At 38.4% G+C, this 18,555-nt stretch overlaps 1 protein-coding gene across 1 annotated transcript in view; it reads left to right on the top strand.

The window, feature by feature from the left end:
- IRAG2 (inositol 1,4,5-triphosphate receptor associated 2) overlaps window positions 1–18,555 on the top strand; it is a 102,114-nt gene that overhangs the window by 25,869 nt on the left and 57,690 nt on the right. Inside the window, exons 9-16 of the mRNA XM_068971224.1 lie at window positions 2,006–2,083; window positions 4,433–4,489; window positions 5,915–5,974; window positions 6,079–6,143; window positions 6,951–7,050; window positions 9,223–9,357; window positions 10,964–11,065; window positions 12,076–12,239. Coding sequence (XP_068827325.1) covers window positions 2,006–2,083; window positions 4,433–4,489; window positions 5,915–5,974; window positions 6,079–6,143; window positions 6,951–7,050; window positions 9,223–9,357; window positions 10,964–11,065; window positions 12,076–12,239 — 761 coding nt within the window. The remainder of the gene's footprint in view (window positions 1–2,005; window positions 2,084–4,432; window positions 4,490–5,914; window positions 5,975–6,078; window positions 6,144–6,950; window positions 7,051–9,222; window positions 9,358–10,963; window positions 11,066–12,075; window positions 12,240–18,555) is intronic.

Below are 18,555 nucleotides of genomic sequence, written 5' to 3'. Positions count from 1 at the left end.
TCCACCTGCCTTGTGGTCAAAAACACAAAAATAAAGGTTTATTTTATAAACTCTAGTTTATTGGGTGGTTAGGAAAAGTAGAACTGTGAAGTTAATTTCTGGTTAAAAACTGTGAGGCTCATCTCAAAGAGCACTCATGGCAGAGGAGATAGCAAGTCCAAAGTCCTCAGGCTGTAGCCTGCCCACCATTTTTAAGGGATAACAAGAGCAGTGTGGCTGGAGCAGAGGGAACAAGTACCACAAGGTGCTACAGAGAGTTGTGGGGACCTGGACCCCCGGGATCTTATAAAGGCATTGTTTGGACTCTGGTTGTTTATGGTGAGTGAGATGGGAGCTGCTGAACAGTTTTGAGCAGAGGAGTGACATCATATAATTTCAGTTTTACCAAGATTTTTCTGGCTCCTGGCTTTAGAATCAACTGTGGGGCGAGGGAAGAAGTGAGGAGACCGATTAGGAGGCTCTTGTATTAATATTAAAGCAGGCAAAAGTCAGTGAAGGCTTAGACTGAAGCAGGAGCAAAGGTAGTGGATAAAGTACTCAGGTCAGCAAATGCTTTATAATATTCCCAAATATTTATTATATATCCAAGTAATGTGGAAAATTCACTTCTAATAGTTTCTATTAGAGAGTCCCTTGGACTGCAAGGAGATCCAACCAGTCCATCCTAAAGGAAATCAGTCCTGAATATTGATTGGAAGGACTGATGCTGAAGTTGAAACTCCAATACTTTGGCCACCTGATGCAAAGAACTGACTCGCTTGAAAAGACCCTGATGCTGGGAAAGATTGAAGGCAGTAGGAGAAGGGGACAGCAGAGGATGAGATGGTTGGATGGCATCACCGACTCAATGGACATGAGTTTGAGTAAACTTCAGGAGTTGGCGATGGACAGGGAGGCCTGGCGTGCTGCAGTCCATGGGGTCGCAAAGAGTTGGACGTGACTGAGCGACTGAACTGAACTGAATAGTTTCTAATGTCTCAGTGAAATACAGAGCAAAGTCATTGGCTGAGAGTGAGGATGTTGGAGGAGGTTTTGGAAGTTCAAGGAGAGAGAAAGAATGAAATAGGCCAGGAATTGGCAAACTTTTTGTAGGACATGATAGTAAATATTTTTAAGCTTGCCTGGCTAGAAGGACTTTGTCACAACCACTTACTTCTGCCATTGCAAGGTGAAGGTGGCTAAGGACACTCTGAAAACAACAGGCTCAGTTGTGTCTTAATAAAGCTTTATTTATAAAACCAAGTAGTCAGAGTTGGTCTCTGAGAATGGAGAAGGGCAGTTGGTAGTTTGCAAATCCTTGCTTTAGACAAATGGCCATTTGAATAGGTATGATATAATAACCAGAAAACCTTGAGATTAAAGCTTACAAATTTAATATGTGACCTATTGGTTTATTCGTATTTCTCTTTAACAATCGTTATCGGAAAAGGTGCTGGCATGGAGTGGATGGCAAGCTGAAATTAAGAAAATACTAAGAAATAGGGGAGAGCCAAGGGGATTGAAGGGATGTGGAAGTAAGAGATTGAAATGATTGGCTATGAAATAATTTAAGCTGAGTCAAGGGGTGACTGAGTTCACGGGAAGGTGGTAGGGTAATGAGAAAGTAGTGAGATCATTGGATTGCAGGCTCCAGTGGGAACTGAAGGTTTGTTGGTGCACAAAGAAGTAATCTGGAAAGACAAGAAGTAATGGTTGAAGAGGGAGATGTTTTTGCAATTAAGGTAACAGAAGGGTCCCAGTTACTGTAATGACAAATCTGAAGTTATGTCTAGGGAGTGAATGGCCCAGGTAGAATGGAAAATAAGAAGGGATCACTGAGAATATTCCTGGATGATCACATTAAAAAGATTGTGTTATTTTTGGACAAAGTCTAAAGTTCTGTCCCTTAGTTTAAAATGGATTACGATGTCAGTGATAAAAATATCACTTTCTAAAAAAGACTTTGTGATGTCCTTTTATGTTTTTTTTGGTCTAAATCTAAGAATACTATCTTACTTTACGTTAGAATGCTAAGAACATTATGGATATATATAAATTGGAAGAGAAGATTGAGGACTTGTCTAAAACTGAGAAAGAGCACCAAGTAAGCACTTCTCAAATACTGGTAAAATATTTTCTTGCATCAAATTAATATTACTTTATGAAGATGTTTGTGACTCTTTGACACAGTGACCTTTCATTATGAATTTTGAAACTTGTACTCTAGATGTCTGAGTTATATAAAAGACAGCTTCTGCTTTTTTAAGGTAGCAGCTTTACTGATATATAACACATATGCCATTAAATTCACTTAGAGTATACAGGTCAGTGGTTTTTAGTATTAAATATATTCAGAGTTGTGCAACCATCACCAAAACCAATTTTAAGATACTTTTATCATCCAAAAAGAAATCCCTTTAGCGGTCATTTTCCATTCTTCCCCAACACTAGACAAACACTAATCAGCTTTCTATCTCCATAGATTTAGCTGTTCTGGACATTTCATATAAATGGGGTCATATACATTATATTGTCTTTTGTGACTGGCTTTCTTCACTGAGACTTAGTATATTAAGAGTTCCTTCGTGTCATAGCATATATCATTACTTCGTTTCCTTGTATTGCTGAATAATAGTCCATTATAGGAATATAGCACATTTTGTTCATTCATCAGTTGCTGGATATTTAAGCTGTTCCTACTTTTCTTTTCTTTTTACTATAATGAGTGATGGTGCTATGAATATTCCGGTATAAATTTTTGTGTGGATGTAAGTTTTAATTTCTCTTGAGCATGTATCTAAGAGTTGAATTACTGCATCACATGATAACTATGTTTAACCTTTTGAGGAACTGCCAGATTTTTTTTCCAAAGTAGCTATACCATTTTACATTTCCATTAGCTATGTATGGGGGTTCAAATTACTCCACATCCTTGCCACCATTTGCTATTATTTATATTTTTTATTATAGTGACAATTTCTAATTTAATAGTATCTAATTTTTCAAATTCTTAAGTTAGGGAAAAGCTCAGCTATTGTACCTTCTTAATGCAAAAAATGAGAGATGGGGAAAAAAGTCCATCTTGCTTTTTAATTTAACTCTATTAAATAAAGAAATTATGTCTTACAAAAATGATTTTTAAATCTATATTGATAAAAGTATCTATTTACTGTATATTTTTGTTATATCTGCCATACTTTATTATCAAGAAACAGGTAACTATTACTAAATTCAGGAATTTGTGTCATGCTTTTTGTTATCTCTGATGGTTTATTTGAACAGTATTTTTTGCTTTAGTATATGTTTGAAATGATGATGTACTTAAAATTCATATCTGTATGTGGAATTCTCACTTTTCCTGGCAGACACCCGATTCCATGTGTGTATGTACATATACATATATTATAGCCATTATAATATAGACATTAAACACTGATTTTATTCTGGGAATGGCTGTTTTGGAAAACATAACTGCCATAAACTAGTGGAAAGAGCCAGAGAAGATGTGGATTCAAATCCTGTCCTCTCAACTTAAAAGCTTTATGGCAGTGCTGGTTTAGTCACTAAGTCTTGTCTAACTCTTATGACCCCATGCACTGTAGCCTGCCAGGCTCCTCTGTCCATGGGGATTCTCCAGGCACAAATACTGAAGTGGGTTGCCATTTTCTTCTCCAGGGTAAAATTGTTAACCCCAAACAATTAGTTAACTTCTTTAAATCTCAGTTTTTCCATCTATTAAATGGGTACCTCATCCACAAGCTTGTTGGAAACTCAAATGAAAGGATTATGTGAAAATACCTTGAGAACTATAAAGGAATATCAAACATGTATGATTATGATGACAGTTCTACTTCTGACTATGCTGTTATTTTTCCAAGCTTTCCATTCAAACAATATACATTTTTCTCAATTACATCCTACTTAGGAGTCTATGCCAACAAGCTTGCTTTTGGTTTAAACTGATAATATCCTTAATATTCACTTTGCTAAAAGAAAGCTTGAACATTTTTACACTGTTTTTTAAAAGAGGAAGAGCCTTTTGCATGCTCATATGGAGTAGTCTGTGTTCATGTCCTAGCTAGATTTTTATTTTCACCAAAAAATGAACACACTCTATGTCCTTTTATTATGTGAAGTGTGACACAGTGGGAAGAGCCCTTGGCTAAAGTTGGAGACTCAGATTCTAGGCTCTGTTCTGTCACTTACTAGGTGTGACATCGGGCAAGTCTCTGGATAGTGCTGAGCTTTGATTTCCTTCCTGGTAGAGAGAGGGCAATGACCTTGGCCTTGAGAGTTGTTGTGAGGCTAATGGGAAGTCTCTTTATAAGGTGAAAAATGCATGCATATAAAAAATGCTTCAGAAACATGTCTCCTGATTGTGTCATGATTTTGCGGCATTGTCTTTTGCCAAAGCAATGTCCTAGTGGCCTTCCCTAAATGTGTTTCTTTTCAGATGCAGTTACACATGTATGAAAACACTTTGCTTAATAAAGATGCAAGTTTACAGAAGGTTGGTACTGTCTCTGTCCATGGAATCCTGGAGACTCCCTGAAAGTAATAGAGGAAGGCATTTGCATAACTCCACCCCTGTTAAAATATCTGATTCTAATATTCTGTCATAAGGCATTTCTTTATTTGTAAGAATAAAAATTGTTCTTCTGAGTGAAGAATATTAACTTTTCCACTGGGATATTTTAATATATCCTCTGTAAATTCTGGTGATATTCATCCCTTTATTCAACAATATTAGTATGCCAGTTTACCAGTCACTGGCTAAATAGTGGTGATGAAGTGTTTTGTTTGTCTTTTGTTTTTAATTGTTTGGCCACACCTTGGGGCACTCAGTGTCTTGGTTCCTTGACCAGGGACTGAAGCTGCACCCCTGCTCTGGAAGCATGGAGTTTTAACCATTGGACCAACCAGAAACTCCCTGTGATGATGAAGTTTTAATTCGTAACAACATTAACGAATGTACAGTCATTCATTTCAGGGAAAAACAACGTATCCCGAGTTATGTTCTACCTAGTTTGACTGATTAATTCGATAGATAAATATTACTCTATTTATATTTGTCTCTTATGATCATAGCCTATTTGGTAACAAACTTTCCTGGCTACAGGGATGCTGGTTTGGTGGCTTTAAGAGACACAGAAAGGACACAGCCTAAGTTAATAAGCTTCCACATTCAAAGACAGGAAAGGGAAGGAGGAGCAGTATTTCACTTCCTTTCCCTGCAGTTTATGACATTTCAAAGGCATCCTTCACAGCTTGTGGACATTGACCAGAATACTGACTTTGGTACCAACTGTGTCTCCTCCTCATGGGCATTCTCTCTCCCCATGTAGTGACATTGTAGTGGCAATGACTGCTCACTTCCTCCATAACTTTAATCCTTCCACCCCTCTGCTCTCCCGCCCGGCACTCGTAAGATACTTCTCAGGCCCCAGGCACCATGCCATTCACATGTGACCTGGGACACAGCTACAGGTCAGGCACTGACTGTACCCTCTGGTCTTGGAGTGCAAAACTATGATTTTTAAAAGATATGGTTTGAACTGGGTAAAATTGGATGCTTTTATAATTTATTAGTCACTTGCAGGTAAAAACTGCTTTTTTTTTTCTTAAATAAGCTGTAGTAATAAAATTTTGACTTGGATTTTAAAATTGCCTTTCAGGGTATGATTTCACTGGACCAGGCAGAGATAGAACTTAATAACACAGTCAGATAATAGATGCCTTGCTGCCCCTTTTGTTTTTCTATAGTTTTAATCGCAAACCCAGACTAGCAGAATTTTCAAATCATGAGATTCGTAGAAGGTCTCATCACATCATTAGGCATTTATAATTCTTCTTTGACTCAGATTGCTAGTCTAGTAAATATGATTTGGTAAACTCATACATTTATTTTCTATTAATTCTCTCTCCTACTTTTCAGAAGGATGTAAGTATAGAAGAGCTTAAGTCAACAATCACAGAATATGGAAGCATTATTGAGGTATACCGTAATAATCTCACAACTTGCATGGTGGGGATTTTAAATGGAAATGTGAATGTCCCAGTAGAGTAACATGGGCAGCCTCATGTTGTATGTGATTCCAGAACTTACGAGGGGAGAAAAACAAGCTGGCTCTAGAGTTACAGCACTTACAACAGGAATTCATGATGTAAGTACAGAGTAACCTCTCACCGACTTTCTGTCATGCGTCCCCCGCTCCACATTATCAGCGGTGTTATGAGCTGTGTGCAGTTCTTTGAACATGCCACGTTCTTTCCTTCTGTAACTTTGTGATGTTTTCTCAGCTTCTCTCCTAAGAGTGCGGATTCCTTCACACGTTTTCCATCAACCTCCATCACTCACCCTTACTTTTCTTATGCCTTGAGATTAAGTAATCTTTCTGAGTGCATGCATGGCATGTTGTTTTGACCTCTTTCCTGACACACTCTACCTTCTGTTATCGTTTGTTTCTGATTTTGTATAACATGCTAGTCCAGAAGTCCATAAGCAGCAAAATGAGTACAGTCAGTGGGATAAGTGCACATACTTATATTAGCAGGGTGAAAATGAGGAAAGTACATTATCCAGGTAAAGATGGGGTGTTACTCTGCTTAGCTCCAGATAGTTGTTTCATCAAGAATATATGGACCCAATGTGACCACATATTCTGATTTTTTATAGAAAAGCAAGACATCTAGATTTTTAGTGAAAAAATTAAAAATTCAACTATTAGCTCCAATTCTTAAAAAGAAAGTATGGCTTACCTGTTTGCAACCACCTAGAATCACTAGTGTGTGCAGCGCCTGGAGGGCAAAGACTACCTCTGTTCCTCTCTGTAGTCTTAAGTACCTAATGCAGTCCTTACACAGCACACAAAGTGCTTATTGTTTGGTGATAAATAAATCTTATTCTTGTGACTTAAAACATAAGGCATAGCTAACCAGACCAGACTACTGTTGTTTTTTTTTTCTTCAAGAAATGGAATGCAGTTAAATGTCAGTGGAGAGCATAAGAGTGTCGACTCTGAAGGAGTAAAATCTCTACACTGTGAACTCATTCTTGCTCAGTCTGCAGAGGTAGGTAATTATCATTAAATGGAAGCCTTTACAAAAATAATCAACATGTTCATAGCTTGCTATTAAGTAAAGGTCTGTATCTTGCTGAAGATCACCCATGACATTTTGAGAGAATCCACTGATAGTTTGTGGAACCTATGTCTAAAGTTTCTTAGCCTGGAAGAATGAATCTTTTTCAAGTTATGGCTGAAAACTACAGTGAGACTCCAGCATGGGGTGTGGAAATATGTGTTCAGTGAATCTGGACTTTAAAAATCTTTATATATGTGTAAACACACGCACACCACACACACAGAGACACACATACACATATATATTTGGCCACACAGCATGCGTGATCTTAGTTCCCCAAGCAGGGTTCAAACCCAAGTCCTTGGCAGTGAGAGCATGGGATCCTACCCACTGGACTGCCAGGGAATTCTTAAGAAATCTTTGCTATCTTGATATTTTTCAGGACTACCTGCAGTGATCCCCAGCCTGGGGTCTGAAAGATTGTGGTAGAGATCATGAACTATTTTTAGTATTTCTTCAAGTCCCAAAGTAAATGTATCTACCAAAAATTTACTTGTTTCATTTACATTGTTTCATGCAGAAACATGAAATTTCTTTGCTTGAGAATATAATTGTACCGACTCAAATTAACGACACTGATTATTATATTCTGAACATAAATTAGCATTTTTATATGTTTGGGGTTAATTTTAAAATAGCAAAATGAATTAGTGCCTTAAAACTTCCAGCCTGTTGGTAGTTCTTTACAACAGGGGTGGAAACAGTCAAACGCTTTCTTGTGAATGAAATGTTGGAACCTGACTCCCTAGTATATTTTCGTTCCTTTGTACTTTCCAGTTATGTGCTTGGAATGCTAGGAAACATTTTTTGGCAGATTGCTTTCTTTCACGACGTTGATGGTCTTCCCATGTTGGGTATATGATAGATTTGTCCAGAATGTCCTCCTGTTGACAGCTGTGCTATGACCTTGAAAGGAGAGAACGTCCTTGGGGCAAGTGCCATTTGAATATCTCCTGCCAAGGATGCAGGGCGACATATGTTGCTTCACCTAAGGCATTCTCAGACAGTCTTGAACATTCTGCTGAGGATTGTGCTTTCCTGACATTCTGTTGCAAAGATGCATCAATTTTTTTTTAGTGTGCTCTTGAAACCATGCCAAACTGCCAGACTGAATGACATGGTGACTAATCCACCACAGCGATATGTTTTTATCCCCTGTCCTCTGAGGTAATAATGATGCCAAGATGCCAGCCTGTAAAGGTTTATAATTCTGAACAGGGGTTAAACAGCTGGCAACATTCTGGTGCTGAAGTTTATCTCACTAATGGATTAGGAAGTCTTTGCCTTCTAATTGGAATCTGGAATAAGAGCCCATTCACTTTTTTCCAACTCACAGCAAGGAGGAAGTTAAATGTGTTGTTGTCCTATATCTAAAGTATGAGAGGATGCAGAGACTTCGAGAGGAGTATGAGAAACTTGCTTTGTGAAACATCTGACAGCATCTTCTATGAGTGGAAGAGAGACAAAGAAACCAGTCTGTTTTCAATGGGATTTGTTGAATGCACCCTCCCGTGACCAACAGTTTTCTTTTCCTGAGAATTTCTTTCCTGTTCCTTCTTTTCATAAAATTAGAGCCATAGAAGTTTATATCATGTAAATGTAAATGTTATCTATTAGATGTCTGAGTGTGCTTTAAGAATGAGTAAATGTTAAGCTGAAGGCATCCAAGAGAGGAAATGAGCAGTTGAGGGGGTGTAGTAGTTCTAGGTGGTGCTATTGGTAAAGAACCCGCCTGCCAATGCAGGTGATTTAAGAGATATGGTCTCAATCCCTGGGTCAGGAAGATCCCCTGGAGGAGGGCATGGCAACCTGCTCCAGTATTCTTGCCTGGAGAATCCCATGGATAGAGGAGCCTGGCTGGTTACAGTCCATGGGGCCATAAAGAGTCAGACACACACACACAAAAAACAAAAAAACAAAAAAAAAGAGTCAGACACAACTGAGTGACTTAGCATGCACGCAGAAGGATTTCATAAAATAATTTAGAATGTTTGATGGAGATCATTACATTGACGTATGGGCATCATTTTCATAAAATAAAAATAATGAATATTCTTCATTGGGATGACAGGGTTGTGGACATTTTGGTACTTGTTTCAGAATAATGACACTGAGTGGCAGTGCAATTTAATCAGCTTGTCATCTCTGGACATGATAATGGATGAAGAAATGCTGCTGTTACTGAGAGAACTTGAACAAAAGGGAGTGGAGTTCACAGCTACACTTCAGAATCTGGTATTGTATAACATCTGCATATCGTATGCTGTTTCACTGGCCAGGAAGATCTACAGACCTACAGCCTGTAGGGCTGCACGGGCTTATCTATGTGTTGAGAACAAAATATATCCTACTATGAAATGAAAAGATTTTTCTCAAATCTTCCTAATGTGCATCTTCTAATTCTGGGTCAATCAGGACTAACAGGCTGACCATTAGGTATAGATTGCTTGAGCTTATATTCCTTACAAGTTAATCTTTAGTATCAGAGGGCTGAAGACTATTGAACTCCTTCTAGCTAATGACTAGTACTTCTTTTTCCATTTTAATTTTTGAAAAGCATTTCTTCATTTATTTTTGGGTGTTGGGTCTTAGTTGTAGCACGCAGGATCGTTTGTTGGGGCACACAGGCTTCTCTCTAGTTGTGGTACATGGGTTCCGGAGCACGTGGGCCGTGTTGTTGTGGCAAGAGGGCTCAAGCATTGTGGTGCACGTGCTTTGTTACCTTGTAGCATGTGGGATCTTAGTTCCTTGACTAGGGATTGAACCCCTGTCACCTGCATTGGAAGAAAAGTTCTTAACCACTGGATTACCAGGAAAGTCTCTCTCTATCTCGATTTTTGACTAGGAATCCTAGATGATCAGAGAAAGCTGAGAACACCATTTTCATGTAGGTATTTCCAGTTCCTTTCACAGTGTCTAGCACATTGCTGTTGTTGTTTAGTCACTAAATCATGCCTGACCCATGGCCTGCAGCATGCCGGGCTTCCCCGTCCTTCACTGTTTCCCAGAGCTTACTCAAACACATATCCATTAAGTCAGTGATGCCATCCAAGCATCTCATCCTCTGTCACTCCCTCGTCCTCCTGCCTTCAATCTTTCCCAGCATCAGAGTCTTTTCCAATGAGTTGACTTTATGCAGGTGGCCAAAGGAAAGGAGCTTCAGCAGCAGTCCTTCCAATGAATATTCAGGGTTGATTTCCTTTGGGATTTACTAGTTTGATCTCCTTGCAGTCCAAGGGACTCTCAAGAGTCTTCTCTACCACCATGATTTGAAAACATCCATTCTTTGGTGCTCAGCATTCTTTATGCTCCAACTCTCACATCTGTACAAACTGCTGGAAAAACCATAGCTTTGGTTATATGGACCTTTGTCCACAAAGTGGTATCTCTGCTTTTTAATATGCTGTCTAGGTTCGTCGTAGCTTTTCTTCCAAGTAGCAAGCATCTTTTAATTTCATGGCTGCAGTCACTGTCTGTAGTGATTTGGAGCCCAAGAAAATAAAATCTGTCACTGCCTAGTCTAAGTAGATAATATTTAGTTTAATGAATGAAAAAATATCCATGAAAATGCTTGCTTCCTTCTATTTGAGAGGGGAATAAAATGGGTAGGTTTTGTTTTGGAAAATAGTTTTAACTGATTTATTCAGCATATGTAGAGTAGAGAGTTAGCATCTTCGCATGGCAACATCCTAGGATAAAGGAAAGTCACTGGGTGGCATTAGATAACAAGGAGTTCTCTCTGATGGCTTTCTAAATTGCCTATATTAAACCTTCTCTAAATTACTTCTTTTTATATGCCTTTCACTGAGTTCCTATTTGAAGGTATGGAATTCTTTTTCAGCAAGAAGGTGTTTCTGAAGTTGAAACACGAATTGATCATTTTCTACAGTGGGTAACTAATCCAGAGATTACTGTGAAAGAAAAGTGGGAGTACAAGCTTACTGTAAGTGTTCTGAATTTTGTGATTTTCCTGGTTTATCTTCTACATTCTAAACCCAGGTAGCACTTACTATACACAGTATCATTTCTAAGATTTCATTGCAGTGTTATGCCTTCTCATTCCGACAATGTGTGTAGAGTTTGTGTCTGGGGATGTGCATGAGGTTGTGTATATCGGTGAGAGTAAGAGTGTGATATGAAAAGTGTGAGTGAGTGTGAGGATATGGAATATGCGTTGGAGAGACAAAGAGTAAATAAGATGTAGATTAATAGTGTATTTTATTTGAATCCTTGTGAGAACTGGCTGGTCTAAGCTTGAATTTTTCCTTGGCTTTTCAAAATTCTCTCTGATAGAATGATTATTGTGCGAAAGAATCTTATTCCTGAGACTTTGACAGTTTTATTATACCAGAAGTTAGCAGAATATCAGAATGTGGAAACATTTTAGGTAGCTATTCCCAATTTTGTTATAGTGGAAGCATATAAAAGGAAATCTCTTAAATTTATCCATAACTTATTATCTGTACTTCTTGACTGCCGGACAACTTCCTAACATTTATCAGCCCCCTAAGTTAAGCTAAAGCAAGAAGTAAATGTTGCAAACTCTGGAGTGTTAATATCAGCCCTTTTGTCAATCTTACCTTTTTAATATGGTTTTGAATATGGTAATCAACAAATACTGATTTTACTGCATTTCCTAGTCCCGTTCTATTCTATTAATAAAGCTACTGTGATTATTGATGAAATGTCCACTTATCTTAAGAAAAAGAAAACAAAGCTCAATTTTAGGCACACCGTGTGTACCCAATATGTACTTGTTAAATTGGGGTCATCAGTTCACAGTATCATCCATCTTTAGGCAACTGAGAATTGACATCTGTTCAGTTAGCATTTTAGAGTTCAATACCAGTGAATGCTGCTGGTGTTGGAATGTCCAGAGCATGTTCTATTGCCTGTTCTTTCTTTATATTTAACATTGGAACAGTGGAACTTGTTTTGTGACTCTTCTTATAGGAATTCAGATATATCATGGAGGAGAAGCTAAATCTTTGCATCTTAATGCTGAACTACTTGAGAAACCATAAAGAATCCCTTGATAAAGAGTTTGCCAAACTGATAGACATTTTGAAGAGATTCAGGCTGGAATATTTTTATTTCAGAAGAGACTTTCTTTCCAGGTGATGATCCCTTATGTATAAGAGACCCCTACTTTATATATATAACATGTTTGTAATTTGCCTTGGCATTCAGTTTTTTTTTTTCAAGTTGTATACATTGATTTCAGGTGACAGTTTTTCAGGGGGACCATTTTGTTTGACAATTCTGAATTGTGAAATAGTGTGAGATTGACCTATATATTCAAAATTACAAGTAGTAAGCTTGAAATCTATGGAAACCCAAACAATGAGTTATTTTTCCTAGAGAAGGAGTTTGGAATCAGAATATAGAATTCTTTTAACCAGAAGGGGCATTAGGGATCATTCCACAAAGCTGCATAATTTTACAGAGGACTGAAGCAAAAGAATATAAAGTGAATTGATCAAGATTTGAGTTATTAATGGAAAAATATGGATAGCTCTGTAACCTCAGATATGCAGATGACTCCACCATTATGGCAGAAAGTGAGGAGGAACTAAGGAGCCTCTTGATGAAGGTGAAAGAGGAGAGTGAAAAAGCTGGCTAAAGCTCAACATTCAAAAAACTAAGGTCATGACATCTGGTCTCATCACTTCATGGCAAATAGATGGGGAAACAGAGGAAAGAGTGACAGACTTTATTTTCTTGGGCTTGAAATCACTGCAGATGGTGACTGTAGCTGTAAAATTAAAAGACATTTGCTCTTGCAGGAAAAGCTACAACAAACCTAGAGAACATATTAAAAAGCAGAGACATTACTTTGCCAACAAAGGTCTGTATAGTCAAAGCTATGGTTTTTCCAGGAGTCATGTACAGATGTGAGAGTTGGACCATAAAGAAGGCTGAGCACTGAAGAACTGATGCTTTTGAACTGTGGTGTTGGAAAAGACGCTTGAGAGTCTCTTGGACTGCAAGGAGAACAAACCAATAAATCCTAAAGGAAATCAATCTGAATATTCATTGGAAGGACTGATGCTGAAGCTGAAGCTCCAATCTTTTGGTCACCTGTTGTGAAGAGCTGACTCATTAGAAAAGACCCTTGTTAAGAAAAAAAAAGAAAATAAAAGACCCTGATGCTGGGAAAGATAGAATGCAGGAGTAGAAGGGGACAGCAGAGGATGAGATGATTGGATGGCATCACCGACTCAATGGACATGAGTGTCAGCAAGCTCCAGGAGATGGTGAAGGACAGGGGAAGCCTGGCGTGCTGCAGTCCATGGGGTCGCAAAGAGTCAGACGTGATTGAGTGACTGAACAACAACAACAACAAATGAATAGCTCTATTATTGGAAGGACTTGCTGCTGGATCTGTTGACTCCTATCCCACTGGGCTTTATGTTCCAACTCAGTACACAATGCTTTGCGTTGGGCCCTGGTCAATTAAATTTCAAATAAAAGAAGTCATAGGGAATAGAAGACTCTAAATATAAAATGATTTACAATCTTATCCTTCCTCTCACCTTAATTCTTATGCTTTTTGGGGAAAACTTGAAATTTGTGCACTTTGTAAACTAAACATACTAAATAAGGATAGGGATTAAATCTTTTGTTAATCACTATTTATATAGCTGCTGATACTTTACTGAGCATTCACTTAAGAAATGCTTTTTGACTGGATGAATGAATGAATGTGGGTGTAGTTGAAATTAGAATAAATTAAAGAAAAAGTCATCAAGTCACTGACTCAACGGACTTGAGTTTGAGCAAGCTCTGGGAGTTGGTGATGGACAGGGAAGCCTGGCGTGCTATAGTCCATGGGGTCACAAAGGATCAGACGTGACAGCAACTGAACTGAAAAGAAAAAAATGTACTTAGAGAGCATAGTTGCTTAAAAAGAATAGCAAGAAGAAACAATTTTATTCCCCCCAAATAAGGAAACTAGATATCAGAGAAAGATTAATACCAGGAGGAATTATCAAGAAGATAATCTTTTGCTTTCTCTAAGAAGCCAGGAGCCCAGACTTCCCCATAGTGGTAAAGGCGTCAGTTAAGTAGATATGTGGTTTCCTTACACAAATACCATCTCCACGAAAGGGAGCATTGAAATTCTTCTGTTTAGCAACAAAGAACTATTTTGAGAGAGGCCTGCACTAGAGTCATCTTGGAGTAAGTGAATATTCTCTATTATCCTATTATACACACAAAACAGCCCAGTTAAATCATAGTAGGTGTGATTTGTCAAAAGCTCACTGTGTTCCATGTAGTGCTAAAAACTTGACATACGTTTAGGTCCAGAGACATCATCCTGGTGGAGTTAAGTGACAGCTGGGATCAGGCCTAGATATGGTCTACTTCAAAACCTATGTTCTTTCAACTATTAATCCCCCACCATCTAGTTGTTAAAATCTAATATAATATTAGGGTTTCTCAGGTGGCAATAGTGGTAAAGAATCTACCTGCCAATGAGGAGACTTAAAACATGCAGGTTTGATCCCTGGGTTGGGGAAGATCCCCTGGAGTAGGAAGTGGTAACCCACTCCAGTATTCTTGGCTGGAGAATCCCATGGACAGAGGAACCTGGTAGGCTACAGTCCATGGGGCTACAAAGAGTCGGATATGACTGAGCATAATATAATAGTATTTTGCTCAACCTAGCATTGGGCAGGAGAAGGCAATGGCAACCCACTCCAGTGTTCTTGCCTGGGAAATCCCATGGACGGAGAAGCCTGGCAGGCTACAGTCCATGGGGTCACGAAGAGTCAGACACAACTGAGCAACTTCACTTTCACTTTTCACTTTCATGCACTGGAGAAGGAAATGGCAACCCACTCCAGTATTCTTGCCTGGGGAATCCCAGGGACGGGGGAGCCTGGTGGGCTGCTGTCTGTGGAGTCGCACAGAGTCGGACACGACTGACATGACTTAGCAGCAGCAGCAGCATTGGGCAAAATGATACTCATCAATGCAAAGATGTCTTAGCTCCTGCCTTCTAAACATAATTTAAAAGACACAAAACCACAAAGAGGCTACACACAAAATGATTTGGCTATAGGTCTTAACTGTGAATAAGGACATGAGTGAAGTATTTTGTGGGAGTGAGAGAGACTTCTATGTTTAGATGAAGTAGGAAATATTTATTAAAAGCAAGCTTTCAGAAGTTAATTGTTTGCTGAGGAGAAAGCTTTCATTCAGGTGCAAGATAAATAGTTCCAGTGATGAGGATTGGAAAGAGTCGAGTGAGGCAACAAGAAACAATGAAAGAAAAAAAAAAAAAAAAACCCTTAGAGGGCTTGGTGAGAAAAGCATGTGATCATTGCAAATGCTTTCGTACATCCAAGTGCCACTTCTTTGCTGGACTTTTTCCCCCTCTAAATGCTAGGGAATTATAGAAAATAAGGTGGAAATCTCTACCTCCATAAAACTAACATCTACTAAGGGACATAGATAATGAACAAACATGTAATTATATAGTACAATTCCAGGGAGTAGTAGGTAATATGAAGAGAATTAAAGCAGGATAAGAAGACCAAAACTGATCAGGGGCATAAGGACCTAATTTTAGAAAGAATGGTCAGGAAAGGTCTGTCTGAGGAATAGTAAGTTAAGTAGATAAATGAGGTGAGAAAGTGAGATATGTGATGACTTGGGGAGTATTCTAGGCAGAGGAAATAGTTAGTGGAAAGGACCTGGGGTTGTAATGAGCTTGGTATGTTTGAACAGCAGCAAGGGGTCAGCATGGCAGGGGTGGGGTGAGTGCTGGGGAGTGGTAGGCAATGAGGTAGGAAAAATAAACAGAGGTCAGGTCCTCAGCCTTGCAGATCACATTTAGGAATTGGGGTTTTATTTTGAGTAGATGGGAAGCCATTGAAGATTATAAGCAGAGAAATAATATGACTTGTGTTTCGGAAATTCATTCTGGCTGCCAGGTAGAGAACTGTCTATAGAGGGCAAAAGCAAAAACAGACAGATGAGAAGAGCTTTTTTCAATAACAGATCACCAATTAGATATCTTGAAATCAATTTACTGGATTATGACCCTTTAAAGAAATAAACACGAAACATCAGAATACTTTGCATACAGTAAGAGTAAGTACTGTTTCATAAAATTTTTGTTTCAGCCAGGTGCATGTGTGTATGCTTGAGTGAAATATAAAACATTTACTGAGTCATGGTCAAAAAAGCTATTGTGTTAGGCGCTAGTGTAATAGTCCAGGTGAGGGGTATAATGTGAGCCAGGGTGATAGTTGTGAAGGTGATAAGAAATGGTTGGATTCAAACTGTGTTCTAAGGATAGATCAGATCTGACATACTAGTAAATCAGATGTGGGAATGCAGGAAAGAGTCATCCTTGACTTAAGTGTTTTGGGTCTGAAAACTTTGTAAATGGGGCACTAGATGGTAAAATCTGGGGGAGACTCAGACTTGGTAAGAGTAAAAAGTCAAGATTTAGCATTAGGACATGATAACAAGGAGAGTTGTTGAATTTAAATACACACACACCCAACCTCTTAACATGATAATGAAAATCTCTATAGAAGAAAAATCTTCAAAGTTTCTGCTGAATACCTTTAATTGATATTCATCTGCTAAATGATACTATCTAATTTGTTAAAGCATTTCTAAGGCTGCTGTGCTTCATATTTATAACATCAAAGTAAATAAATGTTATTGTAAATAGTACGCATAAGTCATGAAAAACTTATTAGTATTATTAGGTACGGATTTCTGTTGGTCTTCACATTCCTTTTACTTTCCGTAGAAAGATAATGGATACTCTTGAGAGCTTAGACTATTCCTGGAAAAGATAAAAGTAGATAAAACTGATGTCTTAAAAAGCAGAGGAGGTGATACCAGCAAGAAGGTGGAATAGAAAGTAATGGACCCTCCTTCTTCCAATAGATACACTGACTCAGCAGTAATACATGAACAAATTCCTTTTATGAGAAGTCCAGCAACTACTTAAGAGGCTCTGGCACCCTGGGTAACCATGAAACGAGCCATATCAATGCTGGTAGGAAAATTCTCAATACTCTTTCACCATAATTCCTGCTCCTGGCATAGTGTCATATGATCAGAAGGAACCTTCCAGCTCTGAATTTCTTTCTAGATAGGGAAAGAGTTGGACTGTTGTGCCCAACATTCCAACTTTGCTGAAGACTGCCCAGAATACTAGCTTCTGTTTCATCTGTGTGAGAATGCAGACAGAACTGGGTATACTCTAGACACCTGGGGGACACTGAAAACAAAGCAAGTGGTTTGTTTTAGCACACAATGATTCATCAGAGTCCCTACTCCTGGCCAGCATAGAATAAGCAGATGAAAAATTCCTGATCATAGCTTCTCCCTAGGGAAGGAAAGGGTTGGATCATACATACAACATTGCGGGTTTTCTGGGGGTTGCCTACAAGATTGCCTTCTATCATGCCTGTATCAGCAATGATGGAAATCTCATACCCTAGATACTTAGGTTCCACTAAGAACAAAACTGGTGGGTTGAGCTAACATAAAGATTCTGAGGGAGTCCTAGAATCTCTGCTCAAAGTGACTGGTAAGGAATTTTTCCTGTAAAAGGCCAGTCTGTGGATACTGGGAGAGGTGGTTCTTTTTTCTAAAGTGAAGATACCAATACAAAGAGTCAAGATAAATTAAGACATAGGAAAACATGTCTCAAATACAAGAACAAAATAAATTTCCCAAAACTGCACCTAATGAAACAGAGATAAAATATTTACCTCACAGAGAATTCAAAGTAACTGTCATAAAGGTATTCATTGAGGATGGGAGAGCAGTGCATGAACAAAATGAGACAAAGTGAGGCTATTAACAACAACAAAAATACCAGTGACAAACAGAAATACTGGAGGAGAAGAATACTGAAAATTTTATCAGAGGAGTTCAATAGCAGACTAGATCAAGCAGAATAAAAGATTAGTGAACTTGAAGAGAGGTCATTGGAAATTTAGTCAGAGGAGTGAAAAAAAGAAAGAGTGAAGAAACTTAATGGACATCATGTAGACCAACTGTATCATGGAGTCCCAGAAGGAGGAGAGAAGAAAAGGGATAGAAAGGTTATTCAAGGAAATAATGGTTAAAAACTTCCAAAATCTGGGGAAGGACCCCAGAGGCCTAAAGGATTTCAAGTAAGATGAACCCAAAGAAACCCACACTGAGACACGCTATAATCAAAGTGTTAAAATTCAAAGAGAGAATTTTGAAAGCAGCAAGAGGAAGGTTTTGTCAGATAAAAGGGAGCACTCATAAGACTATCAGTGGATTTCTCGGCAGAAATCTTGCAGGTCAGAAAGGAGTGGGATGATATATTTGAAGTATTGAAAGGAAAGAACTACCAAACAAGGACACTATACCCAGCAAAACTATCCCTCAAAAATGGTGATATATGTTCCCGTACAAACAAAA

The sequence above is a fragment of the Capricornis sumatraensis genome, chromosome 4 (assembly GCF_032405125.1).
Source record: "Capricornis sumatraensis isolate serow.1 chromosome 4, serow.2, whole genome shotgun sequence".
In the NCBI taxonomy this organism is placed as follows: Eukaryota; Metazoa; Chordata; class Mammalia; order Artiodactyla; family Bovidae; genus Capricornis; species Capricornis sumatraensis.
This window is presented reverse-complemented; position numbering and strand designations above follow the sequence as displayed.